We start from the raw sequence: 27,739 nt of genomic DNA, 5'->3' as shown, positions 1-27,739 counted from the left end.
CAAAACAGCAGCACTGAGTGCCTACCACCAGGATCCTGGTCAACAAGCGTTTTGTAGAGTATTTTTTAAAGATGGTTTTTGAAGGCAAATTTGGTTTCCATTTTTAGCAGGTCAGGTAATCATGTAGAGGCTCCATTGTTGATTCTAGAGAGCTTAGATATTTTTACACCATTTTCCATCATGGTACCTACAACACACTGTAATATGTGATTATCTAGTGCAAATAGTTCAATGATAGAGCAATACATTCTGAACAAACCGAGTTCATAAACTAGTTTCAGTAGCTAGAGATCATAATCACAATTTTCCTGGCATGGTTTGATCAGGTCTACAGTGAAGCATACCTTCTCTTTATCTTATCTCTTCTTCAGATCTCACTTTATTTCATGTTCGGTTTTTTTCTATCAGCACAAAATATTTTACCAGCAGCTGTTGTGCATTTACACAAAATACCCATATCAGTGCAGCTGTTTCTTCTACATGCAGTGGCCGATACCTATTTTTAAAGAATTTACCCACCACTCATCCTTCAACCCTATCCAATCTCTTACTCACTTCCTACCTTCCCTTCAATTCATATCTACCACTGGCTGCCACCCTACTCCATCTCATTCTCCCAACCAAGCTAAAACTATCTCCTTCTCAAAGGGGGTCTTAGTTTTGTGAACTCCATTAACCTCTTTAGCTCTGGTCCCATGAGGAAGGGCACCCAACTGTTGAACCTGTGCCAAAGCAGACATTGGAGCATATGTTCCTCCAACCTGTAGAATCCTGTCATACCATACAACACATGCCAGGATGGTAGAAGGACAATCATCATCGCCGTTTAACGTCCACCTTCCATGCTATCATGGGTTGGACGAATGACTGAGGGCTGGCGAACCAGATGGCTGCCCCAGGCTTCAATCTTGATCTGGCAGAGTTTCTACAGCTGGATGCCCTTCCTAATGCCAACCACTCCGAGAGTGTAGTGGGTGCTTTTACGTGCCACCAGCATGGGGCCAGTCAGGCGGTACTGGCAACGACCTTGCTTGAATCTTTTACACATGCCACCAGCACAGGTGACAGTAAGGCGATGCTGGTAACGATCACGCTCGAATGGTGTCTTTTATGTGCCACCAGCACGGAGGCCAGATAGCCACTCCGGCAACGATCACACTTGAATGGTGTCTTTTATGTGCCACCAGCACGGAGGCCAGATAGCCACTCCGGCAACGATCACACTTGAATGGTGTCTTTTATGTGCCACCAGCACGGAGGCCAGATAGCCACTCCGGCAACGATCACACTTGAATGGTGTCTTTTATGTGCCACCAGCACGGAGGCCAGATAGCCACTCCGGCAACGATCACACTTGAATGGTGTCTTTTATGTGCCACCAGCACGGAGGCCAGATAGCCACTCCGGCAACGATCACACTTGAATGGTGTCTTTTATGTGCCACCAGCACGGAGGCCAGATAGCCACTCCGGCAACGATCACACTTGAATGGTGTCTTTTATGTGCCACCAGCACGGAGGCCAGATAGCCACTCCGGCAACGATCACACTTGAATGGTGTCTTTTATGTGCCACCAGCACGGAGGCCAGATAGCCACTCCGGCAACGATCACACTCGAATGGTGTCTTTTATGTGCCACCAGCACGGAGGCCAGATAGCCACTCCGGCAACGATCACACTTGAATGGTGTCTTTTATGTGCCACCAGCACGGAGGCCAGATAGCCACTCCGGCAACGATCACACTTGAATGGTGTCTTTTATGTGCCACCAGCACGGAGGCCAGATAGCCACTCCGGCAACGATCACACTCGAATGGTGTCTTTTATGTGCCACCAGCACGGAGGCCAGATAGCCACTCCGGCAACGATCACACTTGAATGGTGTCTTTTATGTGCCACCAGCACGGAGGCCAGATAGCCACTCCGGCAACGATCACACTTGAATGGTGTCTTTTATGTGCCACCAGCACGGAGGCCAGATAGCCACTCCGGCAACGATCACACTTGAATGGTGTCTTTTATGTGCCACCAGCACGGAGGCCAGATAGCCACTCCGGCAACGATCACACTCAAATGGTGTCTTTTATGTGCCACCAGCACGGAGGCCAGATAGCCACTCCGGCAACGATCACACTCGAATGGTGTCTTTTATGTGCCACCAGCACGGAGGCCAGATAGCCACTCCGGCAACGATCACACTCGAATGGTGTCTTTTATGTGCCACCAGCACGGAGGCCAGATAGCCACTCCGGCAACGATCACGCTCGAATGGTGTCTTTTATGTGCCACCAGCACGGAGGCCAGATAGCCACTCCGGCAACGATCACGCTCGAATGGTGTCTTTTATGTGCCACCAGCACGGAGGCCAGATAGCCACTCCGGCAACGATCACGCTCGAATGGTGTCTTTTATGTGCCACCAGCACGGAGGCCAGATAGCCACTCCGGCAACGATCACGCTCGAATGGTGTCTTTTATGTGCCACCAGCACGGAGGCCAGATAGCCACTCCGGCAACGATCACGCTCGAATGGTGTCTTTTATGTGCCACCAGCACGGAGGCCAGATAGCCACTCCGGCAACGATCACACTCGAATGGTGTCTTTTATGTGCCACCAGCACGGAGGCCAGATAGCCACTCCGGCAACGATCACACTCGAATGGTGTCTTTTATGTGCCACCAGCACGGAGGCCAGATAGCCACTCCGGCAACGATCACGCTCGAATGGTGTCTTTTATGTGCCACCAGCACGGAGGCCAGATAGCCACTCCGGCAACGATCACACTCGAATGGTGTCTTTTATGTGCCACCAGCACGGAGGCCAGATAGCCACTCCGGCAACGATCACGCTCGAATGGTGTCTTTTATGTGCCACCAGCACGGAGGCCAGATAGCCACTCCGGCAACGATCACGCTCGAATGGTGTCTTTTATGTGCCACCAGCACGGAGGCCAGATAGCCACTCCGGCAACGATCACGCTCGAATGGTGTCTTTTATGTGCCACCAGCACGGAGGCCAGATAGCCACTCCGGCAACGATCACACTCGAATGGTGTCTTTTATGTGCCACCAGCACGGAGGCCAGATAGCCACTCCGGCAACGATCACACTCGAATGGTGTCTTTTATGTGCCACCAGCACGGAGGCCAGATAGCCACTCCGGCAACGATCACGCTCGAATGGTGTCTTTTATGTGCCACCAGCACGGAGGCCAGATAGCCACTCCGGCAACGATCACGCTCGAATGGTGTCTTTTATGTGCCACCAGCACGGAGGCCAGATAGCCACTCCGGCAACGATCACGCTCGAATGGTGTCTTTTATGTGCCACCAGCACGGAGGCCAGATAGCCACTCCGGCAACGATCACACTCGAATGGTGTCTTTTATGTGCCACCAGCACGGAGGCCAGATAGCCACTCCGGCAACGATCACACTCGAATGGTGTCTTTTATGTGCCACCAGCACGGAGGCCAGATAGCCACTCCGGCAACGATCACGCTCGAATGGTGTCTTTTATGTGCCACCAGCACGGAGGCCAGATAGCCACTCCGGCAACGATCACGCTCGAATGGTGTCTTTTATGTGCCACCAGCACGGAGGCCAGATAGCCACTCCGGCAACGATCACACTCGAATGGTGTCTTTTATGTGCCACCAGCACGGAGGCCAGATAGCCACTCCGGCAACGATCACGCTCGAATGGTGTCTTTTATGTGCCACCAGCACGGAGGCCAGATAGCCACTCCGGCAACGATCACACTCGAATGGTGCCTTCTAAGTTTCACTGGCACGGAAACCAGTTAGCCGCTCAGGATATATTAGGTTCTGTGCTACATATGCTTTCTGTAATAAAAGTAATCCACGAGGGAAAATATTCAGGAAACGACAAATCATCATCATCATCGTTTAGCGTCCGCTTTCCATGCTAGCATGGGTCGGACGGTTCGACCGGGGATCTGGGAAGCCAGAAGGCTGCACCAGGCTCCGGTCTTATCTGGCAAAGTTTCCACAGCTGGATGCCCTTCCTAACGCCAACCACTCCGTGAGTGTAGTGGGTGCTTCTTACGTGCTACCTGCACTGGTGCCAGGCGAGGCTGGCATCGGCCACGAAGTTTAAATCAGTGTTTCTCGACCAGTTTTTTTTACCTATGGACCACTTTAATTTTACTCAGGTGAACCCTATATTTAAAAAAAAAACATTTTTTTATAATTAATTACTATTAGGGATTGTGTTAAAAAAATATTGTAGAAGTACAACCAATTTATTGCACATAGATTTTAATTACAAAATCTCATATGAACCACAGTTGAGATCATCACAACTCAACATCTGCTTTCCATGCTGGAATGAGTTGGACGTGGAGCTGTCCAGACGACAATTGTCTGTTGTGGCATGGTTTCTATGGCCAGATGTTCTTCCTAATACTAACCATTTAACAGTGTGCCATCAGCATGGGAACCACTGATCTAAATAAATGCATTGTTACACTCATTCCATCTAGTTTCAGCTCACAAGCTGGGGCACCGCCATTGTGTTGCTACATTTTACTTCACGAATGCTCTTTAGCAATTGATATTTGGTGAATGAGAGTGTTTGATGCAGCTGCTCTCATCTGGAACACCTGACAGGAAGAGGTCCAGCTTTATTTTAAAGACATCTGCATCCACCCCATGCAGGTCCTCTAGGAGGATATTGAAGAGCTGTGGACCTCTGAAGCCCAGGCTATTGCAGTATCTTGTCCTAATAATCATTACACCTTGTTTTTACAATCATGTGGTTCCAAGTTCAATCCTAATGCATGGCATCTTTGGTGTCTACCATAGTCTAAAACTAATCAATATCTCACAAAACCTTCAACCAATGACACTACTGTCCACCCAATGCAATACAGAATTATTTCCCAACCACATGGTTTGGATTCAGTCCCACTGGCCAATCCAAAATCTCGAGAGAGGATCTGTTAGAGACACTGAAAGAAGCTAATATATGCTTGTGCTTGCTAGTTGTAAACAAGTGCCACAACCATTCAAATGGTGTTGCTTGTTTCCTGTTTTCTGGGTGCTTCATTGAATTCCACCTGACCCATACAAGCTCAAAAAAGTCAATGTTAAAAGAGATGAATTGTGTCTGTACAAATCCAGAATACAGATGCCAATAGTGATTTTTATATCTTGAATATGAAAGATGGTGACCAACGCAAAAATTACTGATTCTGATAACCCATCAGTCCTTTGGTAACTATTTATTGGTTCCATTAGAAACCGATTTTCTTTACTTACTTTGTCAAAAGAAAAAGTGCTGAGTCTATGACACATTTTAGGGACTCCATGACTGATGAGATGAAAAGAGGGACTACAAACATTTCGATCAAAGTCCCCTTCACAACTATTGCACAATTAGCATGTTGTATTCATGAACAAGGTATGTAACTCTGCTTGTCCATGTTTCATTGCTGTTGTCTAAGAAATAATTGCAGTTCTTGTTATTCTCACGATTAAAGCTAAGCACAGAACTGTTTTTATTGGTAGTTGAAGTTATTTTGCTTCACTTTCGCCACTAATGAGGCCAGGGATAGTAATTAGCATCATTCACTAACAGAACAGCAAAGACTAAATAATTAGTGAATTGTGTTTCAAATAACATTTAGAGAGGCTGCATCAGTAGAAAATGCCAAATCTGGTCTTCATTAAATATATAATTCTTTGCTTAAGAAGTAATTGTTATTTTTGCTGGTAGATTCTAAATGCAACCCAGTTCCACTTCCCGTCTCAACCCTTTATTTCGAATTAATCATGCATTATCTTGTCTGGCTAGTTAGAACATAAAGCAGGTTGAATACTTGAGCCAGATATAATCAGTTTAAATGCTAAAGGGCTAAGTCATTTTTATTTCCTTTGTGTTGTTAATAAAAGTAATAAAAAATAGAAAAAAGGCTTACTTTAACCCTTTCATTACGATACTCACTTAACTATACATAGTCTCATAGAAGGATGTTTTGGAAGTTTCATTTGATGGAGGTAATGCAGATCTGATACAAGACATTCGAGTTATGAATAGACAGACGATGCCTATGCACAGAACACGAGTGACATCGTCAGTAATAAACTGTGATGTTAGAAGCAAGTAGATAAATGCTCAAATAGGAAGGGCATCCAGCCGTAGAAACACTGCCAGATTTGACTGGGCCTGATGAAGCCTTCTGGCTTCACAGACCCCAGTAGAACATCCAACCCATGCTAGCATGGAAAACGGACGCTAAACGATGATGATGATGACAATGTTAAAAATGACCAAAAGTTTTGATGATGTCAAGCGTAATAAAATGCTCCTGTGAAAGCTCTCAAAGGTAAACCCTACTAGTGAATGAAACGAGACCTAACAGCTAGATCCGACAATTCAAAAGTTAAGCCATCTAACATTTTAATATCTCAAAAACTTCCATGAAAATTTCATGTTAATTTACATTCTTATACACCAATTATTTTACTAAAATTCACTATTTTAAAAATTAAGACAAAAGACTATTTCACTAGAAATATATCAACAAAGGGGAAGATCAGAAGGTTTAGTGGGGACATTAACTAAATTTGGGATGCAATGGTTCGTAGGAAGACTCCACAAATTTCATCTTTTCACCATAGGAACTGTACACAGATACATCAAGAACTTACAACACAAAATGAATAAAAAAAAAACAAAACAAAAGTCAGAGTTTAGCTTCCAATCACAAATTTATTTCCATTCTCCAAATAAAATAAACTTGACCGGAGCCCTCATCTGCAAATAAAAAAACAAAAAAAAAAATCAATAAATTGAACACAACCCATACTAAAATTTCTGTTCTTGAATATTTAAATATTATACAGAACTACCAATCTGATTTTAAAGTTAACTTTACTTAATAACGACAAGATTTCAAGGTAGTAAACCTAATACTAAGGGAAAGGAGCAGAAATAAAAGTCAACATTTACCGTAATCTTCTGGCTTCTCTTTCAGATTCTAAGAGAGTTAAGATGTCTCCTTCTCGGACTGGTCCTTTAACATTTCGAATAATTGATCGGTTGCTATCGTCAATGAATTCAACCCGGACCTATAGAAAAAAAAATTAAACTTTTAGAGCAAAAAACGCAGAAAGCAATTTTCATTTTATTAATACCAAATCAACCACGATCCAATAGCTCTACAAAATATAATCATTTTAGCCCCATGTAGAGTGCACCCATAGCCAAGGTGTACTTATATCTAAGCTACAGCAGACCATAAATTCTTTTCCTATCTTTCCATTTCATTCTGATCTTCCAAGAGTGAACTTTGGAATTCATCCAGCTGAATGAATTCATTTCGGTTTGAGAAATGAGAACTACTTTTAGCTCCATATGAACTTGGCAATATTATTTAAATCTCAAAAAGATCAAACAGTTATCATAGGCACAGGCATGGCTATGTGGTAAGAAGCTTGCTTCCTAACCACATGGTTCCATGTTAATTCCCACTGCATGGCACCTCGAGCCAACCAAAGCTCATTGAGCGTCCCCCCCTACCACTGCATGACAACTGGAGTTGATGCTTTTATGTCCTTCTAAGTAGTTAAGCAAAACAGATCAATAGAATAAGTACTAAGCTTTGACTAAAAATTCTTCAATGTAGTGCCCTAGCATGGCTGCAGTCTAATGACTGAAACAAGCAAAAGATAAACTAATTGACTCACCTGTGTACACTGACCCTGAGATCCTGTACGTCCAAGGACTTTGGTAACCTGTCAAAAAAGTAAGATTTGAATTATGTCCATGTAACTGTATAGACAGAAACTGATTTAAAAAATGACACAAAACCAATATGAACAAGATACTTGGTTGAGGTTGCAGTTACACAACAAAAGTGACATGCCAAAATCATAGCCTTGCACTTGCAACCAATGCTTAATTTTGGTCTTTCTATACAACACTTAGTAACTTCCTGCAATGCACAAGGCCTTGGTGGACCCCTACTCCCACTCAAGTTTCATTCAATTGGGAGACTAGATCGAGTACTGTATCTTATCCATACAGCTCCATGTCAGAGTTGACCCAACAGATGATTAAAGACTTTCCAACCAGGACCACAACATATTCCTGCACCCCCATTTGGGTTTTTGTGGTACATCAACCAGGTTCAGTTGATATTTTTTTGTTTTGTTTGTTTTTTCCAGTTTCAGCTCTTGAGCTGTGGCCATGCTGGGGCACCGCCATTGTGGTGAAAGAGTACAGCAGGGATCACCACCCCCTGCCGGAGCCTCGTAGAGCTTTTTTAGGTGTTTTCGCTCAATAAACACACACAACGCCCGGTCTGAGAATCGAAACCGCGATCCTGCGACCGCGAGTCCGCTGCCCTAACCACTGGGCCATTGCGCCTCTACTAGTTTTTATTTTTGTCAGTTCTGAATTGTGCCTGAGTAGTGTTGGCATTATGGAAGATAGCTTCCATCTTATATCATGTACAAGTAGTTTGTTCCATTTGTGCCTCATCAATATCGTTTAACGTCCGTTTTCCATGCTAGCATGGCTGTTTTTGAGATTCACAAACATTACTGTATACTGCAGTTCCTATATTTAATTTACATTATTGCCTCAAATACAAACATACTGTTATATCAGTTATCAGCCTTATAACACTAACGAGATATAGAGGAAGTTGCTTATTGTAATCACCTCAGAATGGAATTTTTTAGATAATAAACAGAGGATATAACCTGTGCTTGAGACCCAACAACTCTGATAAAAATGGTTTCAAAACAGGATTACCATTGTATTTGAAGTTTATTTCACTTTCATTCTTTTACAATTCCACTCAGTTTTTAGTGAATACCGTATGTCAACTAACTGCTAAGTTTAACTTCCTTATTGATAAGTCACTGTGGGAAGGGCAAGTCATACAAAAACAGTAGCCTTGTCTCTATTTTAAAGTTATTCGCCAACTTCAGTTATTTGGTCATGAATGTTAGATATGCTATTAAGTACATAGTTGAAGGCTCTTTTGATGTTAGGGGTTTACTATAAGCTCTCTAAGTATCAGCATTGGTGTTATACTTCACATTAGGTTTCCAGTATTTTTTATGGTTTACACTGTAGTGCACTCTCAGGATTGCCATCTACATTAAGTCTTCAGTTTGTCTTCTCATTTCTAATCACACAAATTCTTCAAGCTTCCATTCTGTCACCTTGTGCTCACTTTTAGATTGGTGACATACTCAATCTGATGGTTTTGCTTTGGTGCTTCAAAATTGGTTTCCACAGCATATTTAAGTTCAATACAAAGAAGCATAACCAATGATAGATCTAGAAATGGTTCACTAGGACAAGATCTTGCTTTTACTTGCAAATGAATCAAATTATCAACTATTTTCACTATTATCTAAAATACAAACATATATATGTATCTATGCATATATGTATAATATCTTAGGAACAAAAACATCCGGCAATGGAATCTGCTATAAACAGTATGCCATTTTAAATCGAAACCCCGTCATAGACGTATGTAAACGAGCGGTGCTTTTGGCTTCCAATATTCCGAGAAATGCGTGGCCATGAGAGTTGGCGACAGGAAGGGTATGTCGTCGAAAATCTGTCTCAACGAATTCTGCCCAATCCATGCTAGCAAGGAAGAGTGTAGATTAATTTGTTTGAAAAAGCACTGGTGCAGGTACCAAGCAAAAAGGATCAAACTCCAGTGTCTGATCCACTATATATATATATATATATATAAAATTCGAGTTTTCTCCCCGTTCGCCAGTGCGCATTGTTCTTTTTTCATATTCATTTACTACATGTTGTTTTACACCTATTACACTTTTTTGTTTTCATTTTTGTGACCGGGTGTTGAAGTGGTGTTACTGGATCGTGTGAATTATCCATGTCTGCATCCCACCCAACTCCGTCACAAAAGAAAATAGTGTAAAATAATGTGTAGTAAACGGCGGAGAGAAAGATCATGGACAGTACCCCCAAAGCGAATTTTTTTTTGCTTTCTTTTTTTTACAGAAACACTATATCGAGGGCGGAGATTCCGATTCTGCAAAAAAATTTGCATTTCAAAATTTAAATTTTCGCTTAAACAAAAAAAATGAAATAAACCCCCGTCCCCTCCGCCCTATGACAAGAAGGGAAATTGTTTTCTCTACTAATGTTGCATGACGAACATGTGGTTGAGGGTCTTTTGGAATTAAGAGAGGTAAAAATTAGATTTGTTGCACACACAGAGAACAAAACGACTGTTAAAATTTCCCCCCCTTTTTTGGTAATTCGTATTTAGAAAGTTGATCCTCAGTTTGGCTGTTGTTTCTAGCTTGTCAGATTTCCGGTTGGGGCGGGTTTAAATTTTGAAAACGTGTGAAGTCTTTACCACGTGTTTTCTAGCATGTCAGGTTTTCTGTTTAGATATACTTTTTGCGTCTTGTTATTTTATAATTCAATGTATGCGTGAAACATTAGAGAAAACACTAATTTCACTTTTTGAACAATTGAAATTTTACCAAATTTTTTTCCCCCCCAGATTCTTAATTTTATCCAATTACCCATTTTATAATGGTTTCAGTCATTGAATTCGGCTATGTTTAGCCACCACCTTATCAGCATTAATAACGGTGGAATTAAACAAACGAATAGCCAAAAGTTACCATTTTTTTCCATTCCAGTAAACCGGGACCAGTCTACGATACTAGTACCACCAAGGTATATAAACACAGGCATTCACCAATTCTACATGGAAGCCTTTACGCCAGTGGTTTTATAATCAAACATTATTAAGAATTGCTAATGGTACCACTAGCGAACAGTGGTCCCGGTGGGCGCACACTCGCTAGCTAGTTGTAAGTAGTCGACCCTACAACGACTTTTTAACCCTAACCTTAATTTCTAAACCCTAAACCTTGCCCGGGACCACTGTTGGCTAGTAGTACCAACGAAGAAATAAAGTAACAGAATCCACGTGGTTCAATGAAGTTAAGAGACATTAACAAAAAAAAAAAAATAACCTTATTCGTTATGTTGGACAAAATGAGGTTTCGTAGACGATTTCGAAGCAGAAAGAAACCGTTTCAAGCCCATCGCAATTGAGGATACACCTTATCGAATATCTATTGTATATAATTCGTTTAAAAAAAGACCGAATTGAATGGGTAAATGTACTTACTCGAGCAAGTTTTGGCTGAGCGGATTTATCCATGATGTGTTATGGCGATGAAGCACAAGCGGAAAGGATTGTGGGATCGTCACGAGAGAGAACGGAGGTGAATATCTTTTTTTTATTAATATCGTAAATTTCAGAAACTGAATAAATTATCGCTTTAATTTGCATTTATAAATTTTTTATAAATTTTATTCAACTCATTACGGCTTCTACTAGCGAAAAGTGGTCCCGGTGTACGCACACGCATACGCGTAGTCGCGCATCCGCGCTAGCTAGTCAGTCGTGACTAGTCGATCCCTACAACGACGGCCTAGCGAAGTAAATTAAACAGAAAATAAATAATTTTATTACACACAAAGTAAATAATTTTTGTTAAACAATGTAAGTTAAAGACAAAAACACAAAGTAAGGATCGACTAGTCACAACTAGCTAGTGCGGATGCGCGACTACGCGTATGCGTGCACCGGGACCACTGTTCGCTAGTAGTACCCATAGCTTGTTAAATAAAATTTATAAAAAATTTAGAATACGCGAGTGCGCGCACCGGGACCACTGTACGCTAGTAGTACCCTAGTTACGTTTCATTTACATATATTTGTCATTAGCTATTTCACCTCATCAGAATTTACTGCGGAGCTACAGTGAGTGTGTTAGTTTGTTTTCATTCAATCATGGCTCAGCGGAGGTCGGTGACTCCTATCATAGCCACAATCCGGAATTGGTTCCTCGGAGTAAGTCAACCGTTGGTGTATTTTTTTTACAAATATCCTAAACATGTATGATGTTAGTCCATGACTCTATATACACGTTGCTATTTATAAATATTTCATTTAGGAAATCCTCCTTGCTGGAGTTCTTAATATTGACTTTGAAAGTGATCAAGGACATCACTTTCATGTCGATCGTAATTTTGATTTTAAAATTGTTTCGATCTTTATCTATCATTACGATGATGATCATCAAAATGTTGGGTATCCTCGCTTTTACAGATCTAAATTTAAATTGGTCTTTTAACTCCGCTTCCTCGCCTTTACAGTCCGAAAGTTAAATTGGTCGGCAATTATCGTCCCTTAGGCTTCGATCTTTATGCTCTTTTGAGCTTGTTTCAGTCATTTTGACTGCGCCCATGCTGGAGCACCGCCTTTAGTCGAGCAAATCGACCCCAGGACTTATTCTTTGTTAAGCCTAGTACTTATTCTATCGGTCTCTTTTGCCGAACCGCTAAGTTACGGGGACGTAAACACACCAGCATCGGTTGTCAAGCGATGTTGGGGGTGGGGGACAAACAGACACACAAACACACACATACGACGAGCTTCTTTCAGTTTCTGTCTACCAAATCTTTGGTCGGCCTGAGGCTATAGTAGAAGACACTTGCCCAAGGTTCCACGCAGTGAGACTGAACCCGGAACCATGGTGAATACCTTAACATAACACCACTAAGTTCAATACTTTACTGTTTCACTTGTTCTGTGTTTGAATTTCGCTGTGGCTCGACTTTTCACTTTAAATTGTCGTCACAAATTCCTGGGAGTTTTCTCCTAAAAAATCAATTGAAAAAGCTTTAATTGCAAAAAAAAAAAAAAAAGAAAAAAAAAGAAAAGAAAAACTAAAACACACTTCAATTTTTACAAAAATAGCAAAGCCCCACTTTCTAGGGAACTGAAAAAACCCAATATGAATATAGACTCATAAAAGCAAGAATGTGTCAGATATTTACAAGTACATTCTCTGTTGACGTTTCTAATTGTGCTTGTATTTTAATAAAGCGGGAGTGGCTGTGTGGTAAGTAGCTTGTTTACCAACCACATGGTTCCGGGTTCAGTCTCACTGCGTGGTACCTTGGGCAAGTGTCTTCTACTATAGCCTCGGGCCGACCAAAGCCTTGTGAGTGGATTTGGTAGACGGAAACTGAAAGAAGCCCGTCGTATATATGTATATATATATATATATATGTATGTGTGTGTGTGTGTGTCTGTGTTTGTCCCCCTAGCATTGCTTGACAACCGATGCTGGTGTGTTTATGTCCCCGTTACTTAGCGGTTCGGCAAAAGAGACCAATAGAATAAGTACTGGGCTTACAAAAGAATAAGTCCCGGGGTCGAGTTACTCGATTAAAGGCGGTGCTCCAGCATGGCCGCAGTCAACTGACTGAAACAAGTAAAAGAGAGTAAAGAGTAAAGCTTCAGTGTATCAAATGTTTTTTCGGTTTACAAGTAGTTGAATAATTATAGTAATTTGAAGTTTTGATAATACATGCTATTATAGAATCGGCATAGTATCTGGCAAAATGTCTTGCAGTATGTAGGTTCCCATTACTTTCCGAGTGGGTTTCAATATAGAACTGCAACAATGAGAATTGGCTTCATTATATCTCAGTATTTTTAGAGCCCCAAAAGATCCGGAATACTAGATAAAATTACTGAAAATTCACAAAATTAAAAAGGTGGGGTGTTTTCCGTTAAATTCCTCAAAACATTTAGTCTGAAATTGTCATTTCTGCTAACTCATTTCCTCGATGAAAATTAACCCTTTTGATACCAACCCACCTGAGACTACCCCTACTTCTGATGATGCAAAATGTTTTAATGTAATCTAACTGAAAACCTCCCATCAAAATTTCATGTTAATTTATATTGTAAACACCAACATAATAATGACAAAGTTATTTTACTAATTACTTTATTACTTCAAGAAGACTCCGTGCCGGTGGCACGCAAAAAGCACCATTCGAGCGTGATCGTTACCTGTGTCGCCTTACTGACATTTGTGCTGGTGGCACGTGAAAAAATATTCAAGCGAGGTCGTTGCCAGTGCCGCTGGACTGGCTCCTGTGCAGGTAGCACATAAAAAGCACCATTTGAGCATGGCCGTTGCCAGTACCGCCTGACTGGCCCTCGTGCCGGTGGCACGTAAAAGCACCCACTACACTGTCTGAGTGGTTGGCGTTAGGAAGGGCATCCAGCTGTAGAAACTCTGTCAGATCAAGATTGGAGTCTGGTGCAGCCATCTGGTTCGCCAGCCCTCAGTCAAATCGTCCAACCCATGCTAGCATGGAAAGCGGACGTTAAACGATGATGATGAAGAGAGAAGACTGTGCTGGTTTAGTCATGTAATGCATATAGATGAGGACAGCTGCATAAAGATGTGCCAAGCTCTAATCATGGAGGGAACCTGTGGAAGGAGTAGACCCAAGAAGCTGTGGGATGAAGTGGTGAGAAAGGACCTTCAGGTGCTGGGCCTCAGTGAGGAAACGACAAGGGGCCAGTTGTGATTTGTTGCACTTGAGAAGACATGTCAAGTTAAGGAAAATCGCTGTCACCCATACACATAAGCCTGTCCTTTACAGGTGCTGGTGCCACATATAATGCATTCATGTCAGTGCTGTATAAGTGTGTCTGTGCCAGTGGCACATGAAAAGCACTTAGCACACTCTGTAAAGTGGTTGGCAATAGGAAGGATATCCAGCTGTAGAAACCACGCCACAAAAGACAATTGGGGTCCAGACTGCTCCCCAGTTGGCCAGCTCCTGTCAAACCGTCCAACCCATACCAGCATAGAAAACAGATGTCAAATGATGATGATGTTACTATTTGAAATAAAGGCAGTTAAGGCAGCGAGCTGGCAGAATCGTTAGCACGCTGGGCGAAATGCTTAGCGGTATTTCATCTGGCATTACGTTCTTAGTTCAAATTCCGGCGAGGTCGACTTTGCCTTTCATCCTTTCGGGGTCGATAAATTAAGTACCAGTTACGCACTGGGGTCGATGTAATTGACTCAAGGCAGTGTATTTCAATAGAAATATGGTAATAAAAGGGTTAATGTCTAAAGTCATGGAGAATAAATTCATGTTGATAAGCTAATCTATGTTTTAATATGTTTCCATTTGTTTTTATTTCAGTTCAAGCATCAATCACCTCTTCGTTATGAAGAAGAATATGGTAAAAGGTAAAAGAAAATTATGAAATCTTTATATATAAAAGAGAGGTTGTGTGTCTGTCTCCTACAATTTAGATTCCTAACTACTCCCACATTTTGCGGTGCAGTTTAACCAAAAGTGGGTATCTTATAGTCGTGATTCATATCGAGCCCTTCTGGGTATTAGCGCGCGTCTACGATGAGTCTACGATTTAAAAAAAAATTTACCATCATTTTTTTCCATTTTAATGCATTTTTTTCGCTATTATATAAGGGAAATAACTCTCTAAAAATGTCTACGATGAGTCAACGATTTAAAAAAAATTTACCATCAATTTTTTTTTCCATTTTTAATGCATATTTTTGCTATTTTTTGGCTATAACTCTCTAAAAATGCTTATATAGTTATTTCCCTTACAAACCCGAGCAACGCCGGGCGATACTGCTAGTTAGTTATAATTTTGTTGCATGTCAAGAGTAACATTTGTAAAATGATTTCTTTAAACTTTATTAAATTGTGTTTCTCTGATTTTGCAAGAATTTGGTAAATTATCAAAAGCTCTCTCTCTCCCTTCCTTTACCCCCCCCTCTTTCTCTCTTTCAAACACACAATTTCATCCTCATCATCGTTTAACGTCCGCTTTCCATGCTAGCATGGGTTGGACGATTTGACAGAGGTCTGGCGAACCAGATGGCTGCACCAGGCTCCAATCTGGTCTGGCAGAGTTTCTACAGCTGGATGCCCTTCCTAACACCAACCACTCCGAGAGTGTAGTGGGTGCTTTTACGTGCCATTGGCACAAGGGCCAGTCAGGCGGTACTGGCAACGGCCATGCTCAAATGGTGCTTTTTATGTGCCACCTGCACAGGAGCCAGTCCAACAGCACTGGCAATGACCTCGCCCGAGTTTGAATCACCTTGGGAAAAGTTCCGCAAAAAAGTTGATGTAATATAAAAATTTTGTTTGAAACCTAAGGTTGAGAGCTCTCTAATACCAGACCAAAATGTCTTTATAGCGTTACTGTGTAGGTATATTAGATTGTTATGTACAAATCAAAAAATCAAAATCAGATATCAGAAAGCAGAACCAAAATCGAAGTCGATCAACATCAATGGAAATTGCAGCTGTGATACCAGTGCCGGTGACAAGTAAGCGAACCATCCGATCGTGCCCGTTGCCAGCGCCGCCCCGACTGGCCTCTGTGCCGGTGGCACGTAAAAAGCACCATCCGTTCGTGGCCGTTGCCAGCCTCGCCTGGCCCCCGTGCCGGTGGCACGTAGCATCATCCGTTCGTGGCCGTTGCCAGTGTCGCCTGGCCCCCGTGCCGGTGGCACATAAAAGCACCATCCATTCATGGCACGTAAAAACAGCTCCGTCTGGCACCTGTGCGGGTGGCACGTAGAAAGCACCCACTACACTCACGGAGTGGTTGGTGTTAGGAAGGGCATCCAGCTGTAGAAACACTGCCAGATCAGACTGGGCCTGATGCAGCCTTCCGGCTTCACAGACCCCAGTTGAACCGTCCAACCCATGCTAGCATGGAAAACGGACGTTAAACGATGATGTTGATGATGATGATGATGATGGACAGCAAGAATCAGAATGATAACATGCACATTCATTTTTAATATGTTCTGGCAGATTCGAATGTGAATACTCCAATATTATTGGAGGAGTAACTTTGAGGAGACAAAACAAGGTTGAAACACAGGAAGTCCCAAAGTCCCCTTACCCTAATGAATTTGTCTGAAGAAGACAAAATACAATGATGATTAGCATATTTATGTTTGAATCTGCCTGAAAGGATTAAGAATGAATATGTTTGTCGGTATATTTTAATACAAATAGATTTGATTGCATGTCATCATCATTTTAATGTTCACATTTCCCTACTTGCGTGGGTCAGATAGAATCCATTGAGGCTAATTTTCTTTCACTGGATGCTCTTCCTGTCACCAACCCTTGCCCGTTTCCAAGCAACTTAGTATTTCTCCGTGATGAGATATATTTACACAGAAGATTGGCAGTAAAGGTGACACTTGTATGATAGTGACAATCACAGTTATGTGATATCAAGACAAGGATACAAACAAACAAACATACATACATACACACTCCAGCATGGAAAATGGACAGTAAACGATGATGATATATACACATACACACACACGTTAGGAAGGGCATCCAGCTGTAGAAACTTTGCCAGATCAGACTGGAGCCTGGTGCAGCCTTCTAGCGTGCCAGCCCTCAGTCAAACCGTCCAACCCATGCCAGCATGGAAAGCGGACGTTAAACGATGATGATGACACAGACAGACTGACAGATCAATAGATCAGGTTTCCAGAACATTTCACAGTATTTTCTGTGACATTTTTTCCATGCTAAAGATAATGTTTTGGACACAGATATTGAAATGCACATTATCATAAAAGGTATTCCTTCGGTATAACTCAACAAAATCAAAACTTTTCTCTTTGGGTATTTCTGTGGAAGCAAAGGACAGTCCGATTCTGTTTCCTACTTGGAAATTTTCAGACTTTTACATAGACACATGAAGCAGGTAAGAACAAATCATCATCATCATCATCGTTTAACGTCCGTTTTCCATGCTAGCACGAGTTGGACGGTTCGACCGGGGTCTGGGAAGCCAGGGGCTGCACCAGGCTCCAGTCTGATCTGGCAGAGTTTCTACAGCTGGATGCTCTTCCTAACGCCAACCACTCCATGAGTGTAGTGGGTGCTTTTTACGTGCCACCTGCACAGGTGCCAGGGGGGGTCCAGCATCGGCCACGATCGGTTGGAGCTTTTAACGTGCCACCGGCACAGAAGCCAACCAAGGCGGCGCTGGCAACGGCAACGTTCGGATGATACTTTTTTTTTTTTTCTTCAAGCTTAAATGAGACATTGCAGGCATAATTTTGTTATATCTATATTCTACAACCCACGGAAATACCCGAAGTGAACTGTTTTGATTTTGTCGAGTTATATCGAAGGAATACCATCGTATAATATATAGGCACAGGCTTGGCCATGAGGTTAAAAAATTTACTTTGTTATTATATTTTTTTAGAGTTTGATCCCATTGTGTTGTACTGTGGGCAGAATTTTTTTTTTTTTTTTTAAATGTTGACAGTAACTGTTGCCAATTAGATTTTTCACAATCTGACTCATCTACTTCTTTCTTTGGATCCCCAACTCTTCATAGTGTTGCAGATACGCGGTTGTCTTATATAGTGTGTCATAGGCATTGTAAACCTGACAGCCCATATCTCTCCAGGCCTGAACACTGCCAATTTCTTCCGAAAAAGGAGAGAGAGAAAGAAGAATCTAACCTAATACTTTACCTGCACTATATTGGACCCTGCAAATAAAGATATAGTTGACCTAACTAAACTACTACTAGCAACTGGAGGATACATTTTGCCATTCTGTGCAATTATTTTCTGTTATGAATGTTGAACGTGTACTCTGTTACAATCGATTATCTCCCTTAGATTTGTCTTTCCTTTCATGTTGGTTATTCTAGTATACCGTAAATCCTCGAGTATAATACGCATTTTTTCCCCAAAATTTAAAGGTCAAAATCCCTAGTGCGTACTATATACAAGGTTAAAAATGAAAAATATTTTCTAAGCAATGTCCGAGTCTCTATTTGCTGTATGGCAATGTTTATTCAGACGCATTTTGTGATGTTGGGCGCGAAAATACCTTAATGTAAGCCTGACAGCAATGAAGGCATAAAAGAATCATCCATAACTTGCAGTAAGCAACATTTATTAAAATAAAAGTATTCAGAACACAGAATAACATGTAAAAAAAAATAATTTGCAAACATATTTACATTCCCATATAACAGTTAAGAACATCACCATTATTGTATTACGCATGTGCGGAAGTGTTTGTTCAACTAGGTCCTGCTGGCTTAATTACGCACGACTCAAGTTAGAAAAGGGGTGTGTATTATACGCAAGGTTTAGGTTTTTCAGAAGTAGTAGTAACAAGTAGTAGTAACACTTATCCATATTTTTCATCTTAATTATCTCTTTGATACTAATCCACTTAGGATGCCCTTGGTCCGGTGCTACAAACTTCTTGCTTTAAAGTGATTTAAATTAAAACCTTTCATCAAAACTTCATGTTGATTCATGTTCCAAATACCTGCTTATCATCATCATCGTTTAACATCCGTTTTCCATGCTAGACCGGGGTCTGGGAAGCCAGGAGGCTGCACCAGGCTCCAGTCTGATCTGGCAATGTTTCTACAGCTTGATGCCCTTCCTAACACCAACCACTCTCTAAGTGTAGTGGGTGCTTTTTACGTGTCACCGGCACAGGGGCCAGAGGAGGCTGGCAAACGGCCACGATCGGTTGGTGCTTTTACGTGTCACCGACACGGACGCCAGTCAAGCGGCGCTTGCAACTGCCACGTTTGGATGGTGCTTTTAACGTGTCACCGGCATGGGTTTCTTAATTACAATTTCCATTTGATTTTCATTTTGATGTTGGTGTTAACGTACTTGAAGGATAAAATTATTTTACTTAATCCTTCATTATTTTCAAAATTAACTGAAACAAAAACGATTTATTTTAACAGAAACGCAGCAGCAAAAAGGGTTGAAGAGATTTAGCTCAGTAATCAGGCATCATGAAGTTGTGTGTCTCAGTGGTTAAGGTGTTTCACTCAGAATTGTAAGACTGTGGTTTCAATTCCCTGGCTGGACTGTGTATTGTATTTTTGAGCAAAACACTTCATTTTACATCACTTCATATCTATATATATAAACTGCAAAATGTCTGTCTGTGTGTGTGTGTGTGTGTCTTTTATACAAATCCACAACTTTTCAGTTAGAGGGCTCGTACTTTCTATGGTCATTCAAAACCGTCCAAGGGTGGTCGTGCACATCTTTACATTTCCCCAGTCACCCCGCAAAGCCATTAAAAAAATCAATAGAAGTGACTCTTTTGTGAATTTTCTATCCAAAACCCAATCAAAATGCTCGAAACTTGATACGCCAATTGAATGCCAACTAGCTGTATGTGACTGGTTAGAGATTTGGACAGTACTCGCATGTATGTGTGCACGCACGCAGCTGTATATGCATGCACTAGCACTATGACCTGGCGTTGCCTGGTCATAGTGCTAGTTCATCTATAAATGAGTTCCAGCAATAGTTGGGAAGTTGACTCTGCAACAGACCATCCGGTTCTAAGAGGAATGTTGCAATCTTAGCCACTTATATGCACACAATATCTTCTTTGGCACAGTTTCTATAGCTGGATTCCCTTCCTAATGCCAATCACTGTACAAAATGTACTGAGTGTTTTTTGTTTTTGTGGCACTATCACTACTCAAAGTGACGAAAATATTTTGACGTTCGTGGCCGTTGCCAGCCTAGCCTGGCCCCTGTGCCTTTGGCACGTAAAAAGCACCATCCGTCCGTGGCCGTTTGCCAGCTCCATCTGGCACCTGTGCGGGTGGCACATAAAAAGCACCCACTACACTCACGGAGTGGTTGGCGTTAGGAAGGGCATCCAGCCGTAGAAACACTGCCAGATCAGACTGGGCCTAATGCAGCCTTCTGGCTTCACAGATCCCAGTTGAACCATCCAACCCATGCTAGCATGGAAAGCGGTCGCTAAATAATGATGATGATGATGATGATGATGAAGTGAATCTAACAGTTTTTGTGTGTTTCTTAAATGGTTTAGAAACACCTTCCACGCTGCAATTGTTTTCGTTCCAGCACACGATCTCAGATCAGGTCACTCGCTATGCAAGTACATCTCCGTAATATTTTATTATTGATTCTGTGAAAGTATTTTTATTTTGAACTACCTACGTTTCTTCTGTCTCTTTCTCACTTCAGAACTCAACCACCTCCGAGCTTACCTGTAGGTCCTCATCATAAACTTTCTGGTAACTATTATTACACTCGAGATGCTCGTCGAGAGGTTTTGCCGCCAGCAATAGCTTACAGCCCAGCACCAGCTCTTGCTGCAGGAGAAACTGCTGAGTAAGTCTTTTATATATGTTTTGTGATGTCACTGATTTAGTGTAAATACTGTTAGTGGTGTCGTGTAAGTGTTTGCAGTATACTTTAGACTGTGTAAAGTATACCATGTCAGTGGCACGTAAAAAGCACCATCCGAATCGTGGCCGAAGCCAGTGCCGCCTCGACTGGCTTCCGTGCCGGTGGCACATAAAAAGCACCCACTACACTCATGGACTGGTTGGCATTAGGAAGGGCATCCAGCTGTAGAAACATTGCCAGATAAGACCGGAGCCTGGTGCAGCCTCCTGGCTTCCCAGATCCCCGGTCGAACCGTGCAACCCATGCTAGCATGGAAAAAGGACGTTAAACGATGATGATGTGTAAAACATGTAAGTGCTTATTTGAATTGTATCTTGATAGGGAACGGTGAATATGTATTGCATTTTGCATTGTGTTATGAGCAGAAGGGTTGTCTATAAATGCTTATCAATATAGGATTTCATCATAGGGACAACTCTTCTGTGAAACGATCGTAAGATGCTTAAAAAATTAATTCAAAACTTTTAAACTATCAAATTTATCTTATACATTATATTTATATTTTTAATACAATAAGGTCTTTCACACGGGTATAACTTTATGATGAGTTCGATATTGATTTCCTTATATTAATAATAATAATAATATATTAAAAAATATATGTATATATCGCTCGTATTAAATATATAAATACTTTAATAGTATTAATATTTTTATACAATGGAGCACTCAATATAAATTCAGTATATAATATTCTTATTGAATATATTTACCTAAAGATTTATATATTGTGTTATGAATGCAAATTCCAACATGGAGACAATTCTTAGAATATTAGGATTTTCTAGCCAAACATATCAAGAAGTAAGCAAAAGAACACAGTAAAGACTAAGAAGATGATACCAACTTTTTTAAGCATTTTTCAACTACTGTAAAGGAGAATTTTGTGCAAGCTGATGTAAATGGTGGTTGATTTCTCTAGTTGTGCTTTACACCATATATATATATATATATCGTTTTAACGTCTGCTTTTCCACTCTTGCATGAGTTTCTTAATGCAGATTTCCTATGGTCAAATGCCCTTCTGTTACCAACCCTCATCTGTTTTCAAGAAAAATATAATTTCTCTTTGTGCTTTAAACGCGAAGAGCACAATAGTTGGACATATTTTCATGGATAATTGCAAACAAATGATTTTGATATAGACTAATATACAGGTGAAGGCCTGGTATTTGTCAGTTTGAAAACCTCTGACTGAGGAAGCTAGAGCTGTCACAGAAGACAAGTAGAGTTATGTACCTTTTATTAGCTATATAAATATTCCTTTGTTGATGCAGATTAGCATTAATTATTTTCTTTACATCGTGAGATTTCAATTCTTGTCCACGTGGAAGTAATACAGTATCGCCTTTTACAAATCTTGTGCAGTATTCTTTTACTTCCCATCCACATGGTTTCAGGTTCAGTCTTACTGCATGGCACCACGAGCAAATGCTTCTATTGAAGTCTTGTGAGTGAATTTGGTAGAAGGTGACTAAAAGCTTGTAGTGTGTGTGTATATATTTATATATATTTATATATATATATATATATATATATATATATAGGGAGAGTTTACGAAAAAAAACAAAAGACGAAAACAGGTAGTGTACAAAACAAACAGATGTATTAGTAAAACGCTCAGGAATAGAAAAAGTCTTTTACGTTTCGAGCCTACGCTCTTCTACAGAAAGGGACACAGAAAAAAAACAAGGAGAGAAAATATATATATATATATACAATATATATATACACACATACATATAAATATATCTATCTATATATATATATATATACACACACACACACACATATATATATATACACACACACACACACACATATATATTTATACACACACACACTCTCACTCATATAGATGTATGTTTGTCTCCTTGACTTGACATCATCTGATGTTTGTGAGTGTCACTTTCACTTCAATTTCCAGTCTTCTATGGAACCATGTCCAGCCAAGGGGGAAATATTACCTTATTTGGAAGCAGGTGAGGGTTGGTAACAGGAAGTGTATCGGACTGTTGAAAAAATCTACCACTACAAATTTTGTCTGACCGACACATTCATGGAATCATAGATGTTAAATGATGATGAGGTTGAAAGAAATTTGTTTTTAAATCCTTTTCTCATTGTGGGTCTTGCTTTCATTTATTTACAGGTCTCAAGAAACAGTAAAGAAACTGCCGCCAATTCCAGGCTTTGGTTATGATTGGGCTACAGGGAAATCAGAATACAAGACGAAATGAAGATTGATAGCTGATTAGATAATGTTGCTTACACACGACCATGCTACAACTTGGCTGAGAAGTCCTTTGATAAAATTCAAAAGAAATTCTTGTGTAAGAATCAGAAAAAAAAAAACAAGTTATTTATAGAATTAAATACAAGTTTGTAAATGTTTGTGGTTATGTTCCTGACTTCTGAGAGAGTGCCAGGCATCTTGTTCTGTGATGCAGAAATATTGTACATACTGAATTAATTGCTATTATCAATATCTAAGATAATAAAATAGACACTTAATAAATAATTAGTAGATCTTTTTATTGAAATTTAAGCAAAACAAAGAAAGGAGGTAAAAAAAATCTCTACACTGCTCTCAAGAAAGAGAAAATTATGTTCATTCAGCATTTTAGCTTCAATATATGTCAGACATAAGTATTAATGTGAGCTAATATTTTGAAATTAGACTTATTTAAACCTGCATTTTTGAAGTAAGTCTGAAAATGCTAGGCTATTTATAAAACTGAAGGTTTTTAAGGCTCTTTATGAGTGCATATATATTGTCAATAAAATAAAGTACCAGTCAAGTACTATGGTCGAAATAATTGGCTGCTTTCACCCCACAAATTTCAGTCCTTGTGCCTTTATTAGAAACGGTTGTGATTAAATACCTATTTCTTTATTACCCACAAGGGGCTAAACATAGAGGGGACAAACAAGGACAGACTTGTGATTAAATACCAATTTCTTTACTACCCTCAAGGGGTTAAACACAGAGAGGACAAACGGGTTAAGTCAATTATATCGACCACAGTGCATAACTGGTACTTATTTAATCGACCCCGAAAGGATGAAAGGTAAAGTCGACCTCGGCGGAATTTGAACTCAGAACATAATGGCAGACGAAATACCTATTTCTTTACTACCCACAAGGGGCTAAACACAGAGAAGAAAAAACAAGGACAGACAAACAGATTAAGTCAATTATATCGACACCAGTGTGTAACTGGTACTTATTTAATCGACCCCGAAGGGATAAAAGGCAAAGTCAACCTTGGCGGAATTTGAACTCTAAATGTAGCGGCAGACGAAATACAGCTACACATTTTGCCCTGTGTGCTAACATTTCTGCTAGCTCATCGCCGGTTGTGATTAAATACCTTGCGGTATTTGTTCTGGCTCTTATGTTCTGAGTTTGGTAAAGTATCTGTCAACAGGGGTTGATTTAATCAGCTAACCTTCCCCTCTTCCTAATTTTGAAGGTTTGTCCCTATATTGGTTTCAAATTTTGGCACAAGGCCAGCAATTTTGGGGGAGGAGGTAAGTCAGTTACATTGATCCAGGTGCTCAACTGGTACTTATTTTATTGACCCTGAAAGGATAAAAGGCAAAGTTGACCTTAGCAGAATTTGAACTCTGATGTAAATTTGGACAAGATGCCACTAAGCATTTTGCCCAGTGTGCTAATGATTGAGCCAGCTTGCCATCTTAAAGCTTGTCCCTATATCAGAAGCATTATTGTTATCTTGGCTTATTTGTACCAATTTCTAAATTCCCCATAATCTTTAGTTAAGTATTTCTTCTTCCTTTTTTAAACATTTTCTGCAATTATTTATTTAGTTAAAATTGAAATACCAAAAGTTTTGCATGATTTTGCACCAAAGTAAATGTTGGAAACACAATGCCATTTTACGGTTGAAATAGGAAATTTTAGTTCTTGGAAAGAACTGAAATTAGCATAATGTGTTGCTAGTGTGTTGGTTTGTCAAATTGTTGATGACCTAGCAACTACTAAAAAAAAATAGATAAAATATAAAAGTAAACAAGATACTCTTTTACTTGTTTCAGTCATTTGACTGTGGCCATGCTGGAGCACCGCATTTAGTCGATCAAATTGACCCCAGGACTTATTCTTTGTAAGCCTAGTACTTATTCTATTGGTCTCTTTTGCCGAACCGCTAAATTACGGTGACGTAAACACACCGGCATAGGTTGTCATGCGATGTTGGGAGGACAAACACAGACACACACACATATATACGATGGGCTTCTTTCAGTTTCCATCTACTAAATCCACTCACAAGGCTTTGGTCGGTCTGAGGCTATAGTAGAAGACACTTTGCCCAAAGTGCCACGCAGTGGGACTGAACCCAGAACTGTGTGGTTGGTAAACAAGCTACTTACCACAGCCACTCCTACGCCTAATATAATATTGGAGATCAATGAAGACATCAACAAAGAACCCAAGAATACCGACTATTCCTGCCTATTCTATACCTCCAATGTACTTGAAGCTACAGAAGTGATGATACTTCCTTATCAGAATTGTATGATACCCCAGCTACTACTATGAGAGGTTTCCTGTCTGTGGCTTGCAGAAGTTTCAGCCTTTAGTAATCAATGAAGTTGTTGACTGACTACACAATACTTTAGCAAGGGATGCAGTTGTGAGAAGTAAGGAGCTGAAAAAACCATGACTGCTCTTGCCTGTGGTTTAATAGATGTTTGAAAGATTAAGGTCGTTGCCAGTACTGCCTGACTGGCCCCCGTGCCGTTGGCATGTAAAAAGCACCCACTACACTCTCGGAGTGGTTGGCGTTAGGAAGGGCATCCAACTGTAGAAACTCTGCCAAATCAAGATTGGAGCCTGGTGCAGCCATCTGGTTCACCAGCCCACAGTCAAAATCGTCCAACCCATGCTAGCATGGAAAGCGGACACTAAACGATGATGATGATGCATTTGGGCTATGTTAATTCTAATCTTCAGATATTGGCTTCTAGGGAGTATGATAAGCAAAAGCATGGCTTTGTAATTTCATGTTCGGTCCCATCGCATTTTAGGCAAAGGGTTAGCTAATGCCCTATGTGTGAATATGAAACTGAAAGAAGCTTGTCATGCGCAGAATCTGCCAAAAAATTGTATACACACTTCAGGAAAGGAAAAATCTGTATAAATATTTAATTTGTATAAATCTATTATATAAAATCCGTTCTGTCCATCTGTGTGTGTGTCTTCTAGGATCTTGGGCATCCTCCATCCGATCGCGCTCAAATTTGATATGTAGATACCGACGGTATCAGGGCATGTATGAGTCTTGAAAAAATTACAAAAACCGATTCCAGGTGAGAATGTGATCGATAAAGCCATGGGAACGTGCATTTGTACGCGCAAGTACATCAGTCGAAATCCGTCTTTTGCTGGTGTTTCAAATTTAGGTTGAATTAGTGTTTCTCAAAGGGGAGGCCTATGGGACAGTCGGACAAGTTGTTTTGAGAAAATTTGGTTTAAATGTTTGACAACTAAGCACTGTCCATTGGACAGGGGGCGTTTTGCTCGTACCTCTATAAATATAGATACCTCTTTTGATGTTTTATCAAATTGCCATAACACTGAATTAAAATATACAGATTTTTCCTTTCTTGATGTCATCATCATCATCATCGTTTAACGTCCGCTTTCCATGCTAGCATGGGTTGGACGGTTCGACCGGGGTCTGGGAAGCCAGGAGGCTGCACCGGGCTCCAGTCTGGTTTGGCAGTGTTTCTACAGCTGGATGCCCTTCCTAACACCAACCACTCCGTGAGTGTAGTGGGTGGCTTTTACGTGCCCAGAGGAGGCTGGCAAATGGCCACGATCGGTTGGTATTTTTACGTGTCACTGACACGGACGCCAGACAGGCGGCACTGGCATCTGCCACATTCGGATGGTGCTTTTTACATGTCACCGGTACAGGTGTCTTAACTACAGACTCTGTATGTGTGTGTGTGTTCATGACATTGCATAATAGTTGTAAATGAGAGCCACTGTCACAAGCTCTGTGGTTCACTTCTAGCCTTCTGTGAAAACATGGGTCGTGGGGATATATTGCTGTTTGAAATCTCCTAAGTTAAAATAGAATCGTACAATTGGTAATGCAGTTCAAGACAACCTTAAATATAGGCTGGTCATGTGCAATGCCTTTGCTCATTTAGCCTGGGGCTAAACAGCAACAGCTTTAAGTTAACTACAGAAACTCTGCTAACACAACATTGTCATCGTTTTAATGTCCATTTTTCCTGTCCTTGCATGGATCGGACAAAATCTGTAGTGGAAAGATTTTTCTACTTCACTTTTGTGTATTCAATCTCCACAGAAATAATAATAATGAAATTATTGTATACAGTGCTCAGGTGCACCACAACTTGTCAAAAAGTGCATATAAAGCATATGCAGTAATGTACAAATGTCTAGAAAGTGAACAGTGTATGAGTCAGATACATGCTTGCGTGCGTATGGAGGGGAGAAAATCAGGTGTAGTGTTGGCGAATCTCAGAAAGCATGGAAGTTTTGAAGGATTCAGTGCTCT

At 40.7% G+C, this 27,739-nt stretch overlaps 1 protein-coding gene and 1 long non-coding RNA gene across 2 annotated transcripts; one reads left to right on the top strand and one right to left on the bottom strand.

Moving 5' to 3' along the window:
* Positions 1-6,712: 6,712 nt before the first annotated feature.
* Positions 6,713-7,736, bottom strand: LOC115216596. The gene is made up of 3 exons (XR_003882088.2): positions 7,710-7,736; positions 6,973-7,091; positions 6,713-6,777 (listed from the first exon to the last, which is right to left on the bottom strand). It is a non-coding gene; the product is annotated as an uncharacterized LOC115216596 (long non-coding RNA).
* Positions 7,737-11,744: 4,008 nt separating this feature from the next.
* LOC115216638 (NADH dehydrogenase [ubiquinone] 1 alpha subcomplex subunit 7) lies at positions 11,745-23,697 on the top strand. Its single transcript, XM_029786124.2, has 4 exons — positions 11,745-11,899; positions 15,070-15,116; positions 20,955-21,101; positions 23,332-23,697. Exons 1-4 carry the CDS (start codon positions 11,840-11,842, stop codon positions 23,417-23,419), a joined length of 342 nt encoding a protein of 113 aa, XP_029641984.1. The 5' UTR covers positions 11,745-11,839; the 3' UTR covers positions 23,420-23,697.
* The last annotated feature ends 4,042 nt before the right edge of the window (positions 23,698-27,739 follow it).

Source organism: Octopus sinensis, linkage group LG10 (genome assembly GCF_006345805.1).
Source record: "Octopus sinensis linkage group LG10, ASM634580v1, whole genome shotgun sequence".
Classification (NCBI taxonomy): Eukaryota; Metazoa; Mollusca; class Cephalopoda; order Octopoda; family Octopodidae; genus Octopus; species Octopus sinensis.
The sequence above is the reverse complement of the archived record's forward strand: the minus strand, read 5'-3'. Positions and strand labels throughout refer to the sequence as shown.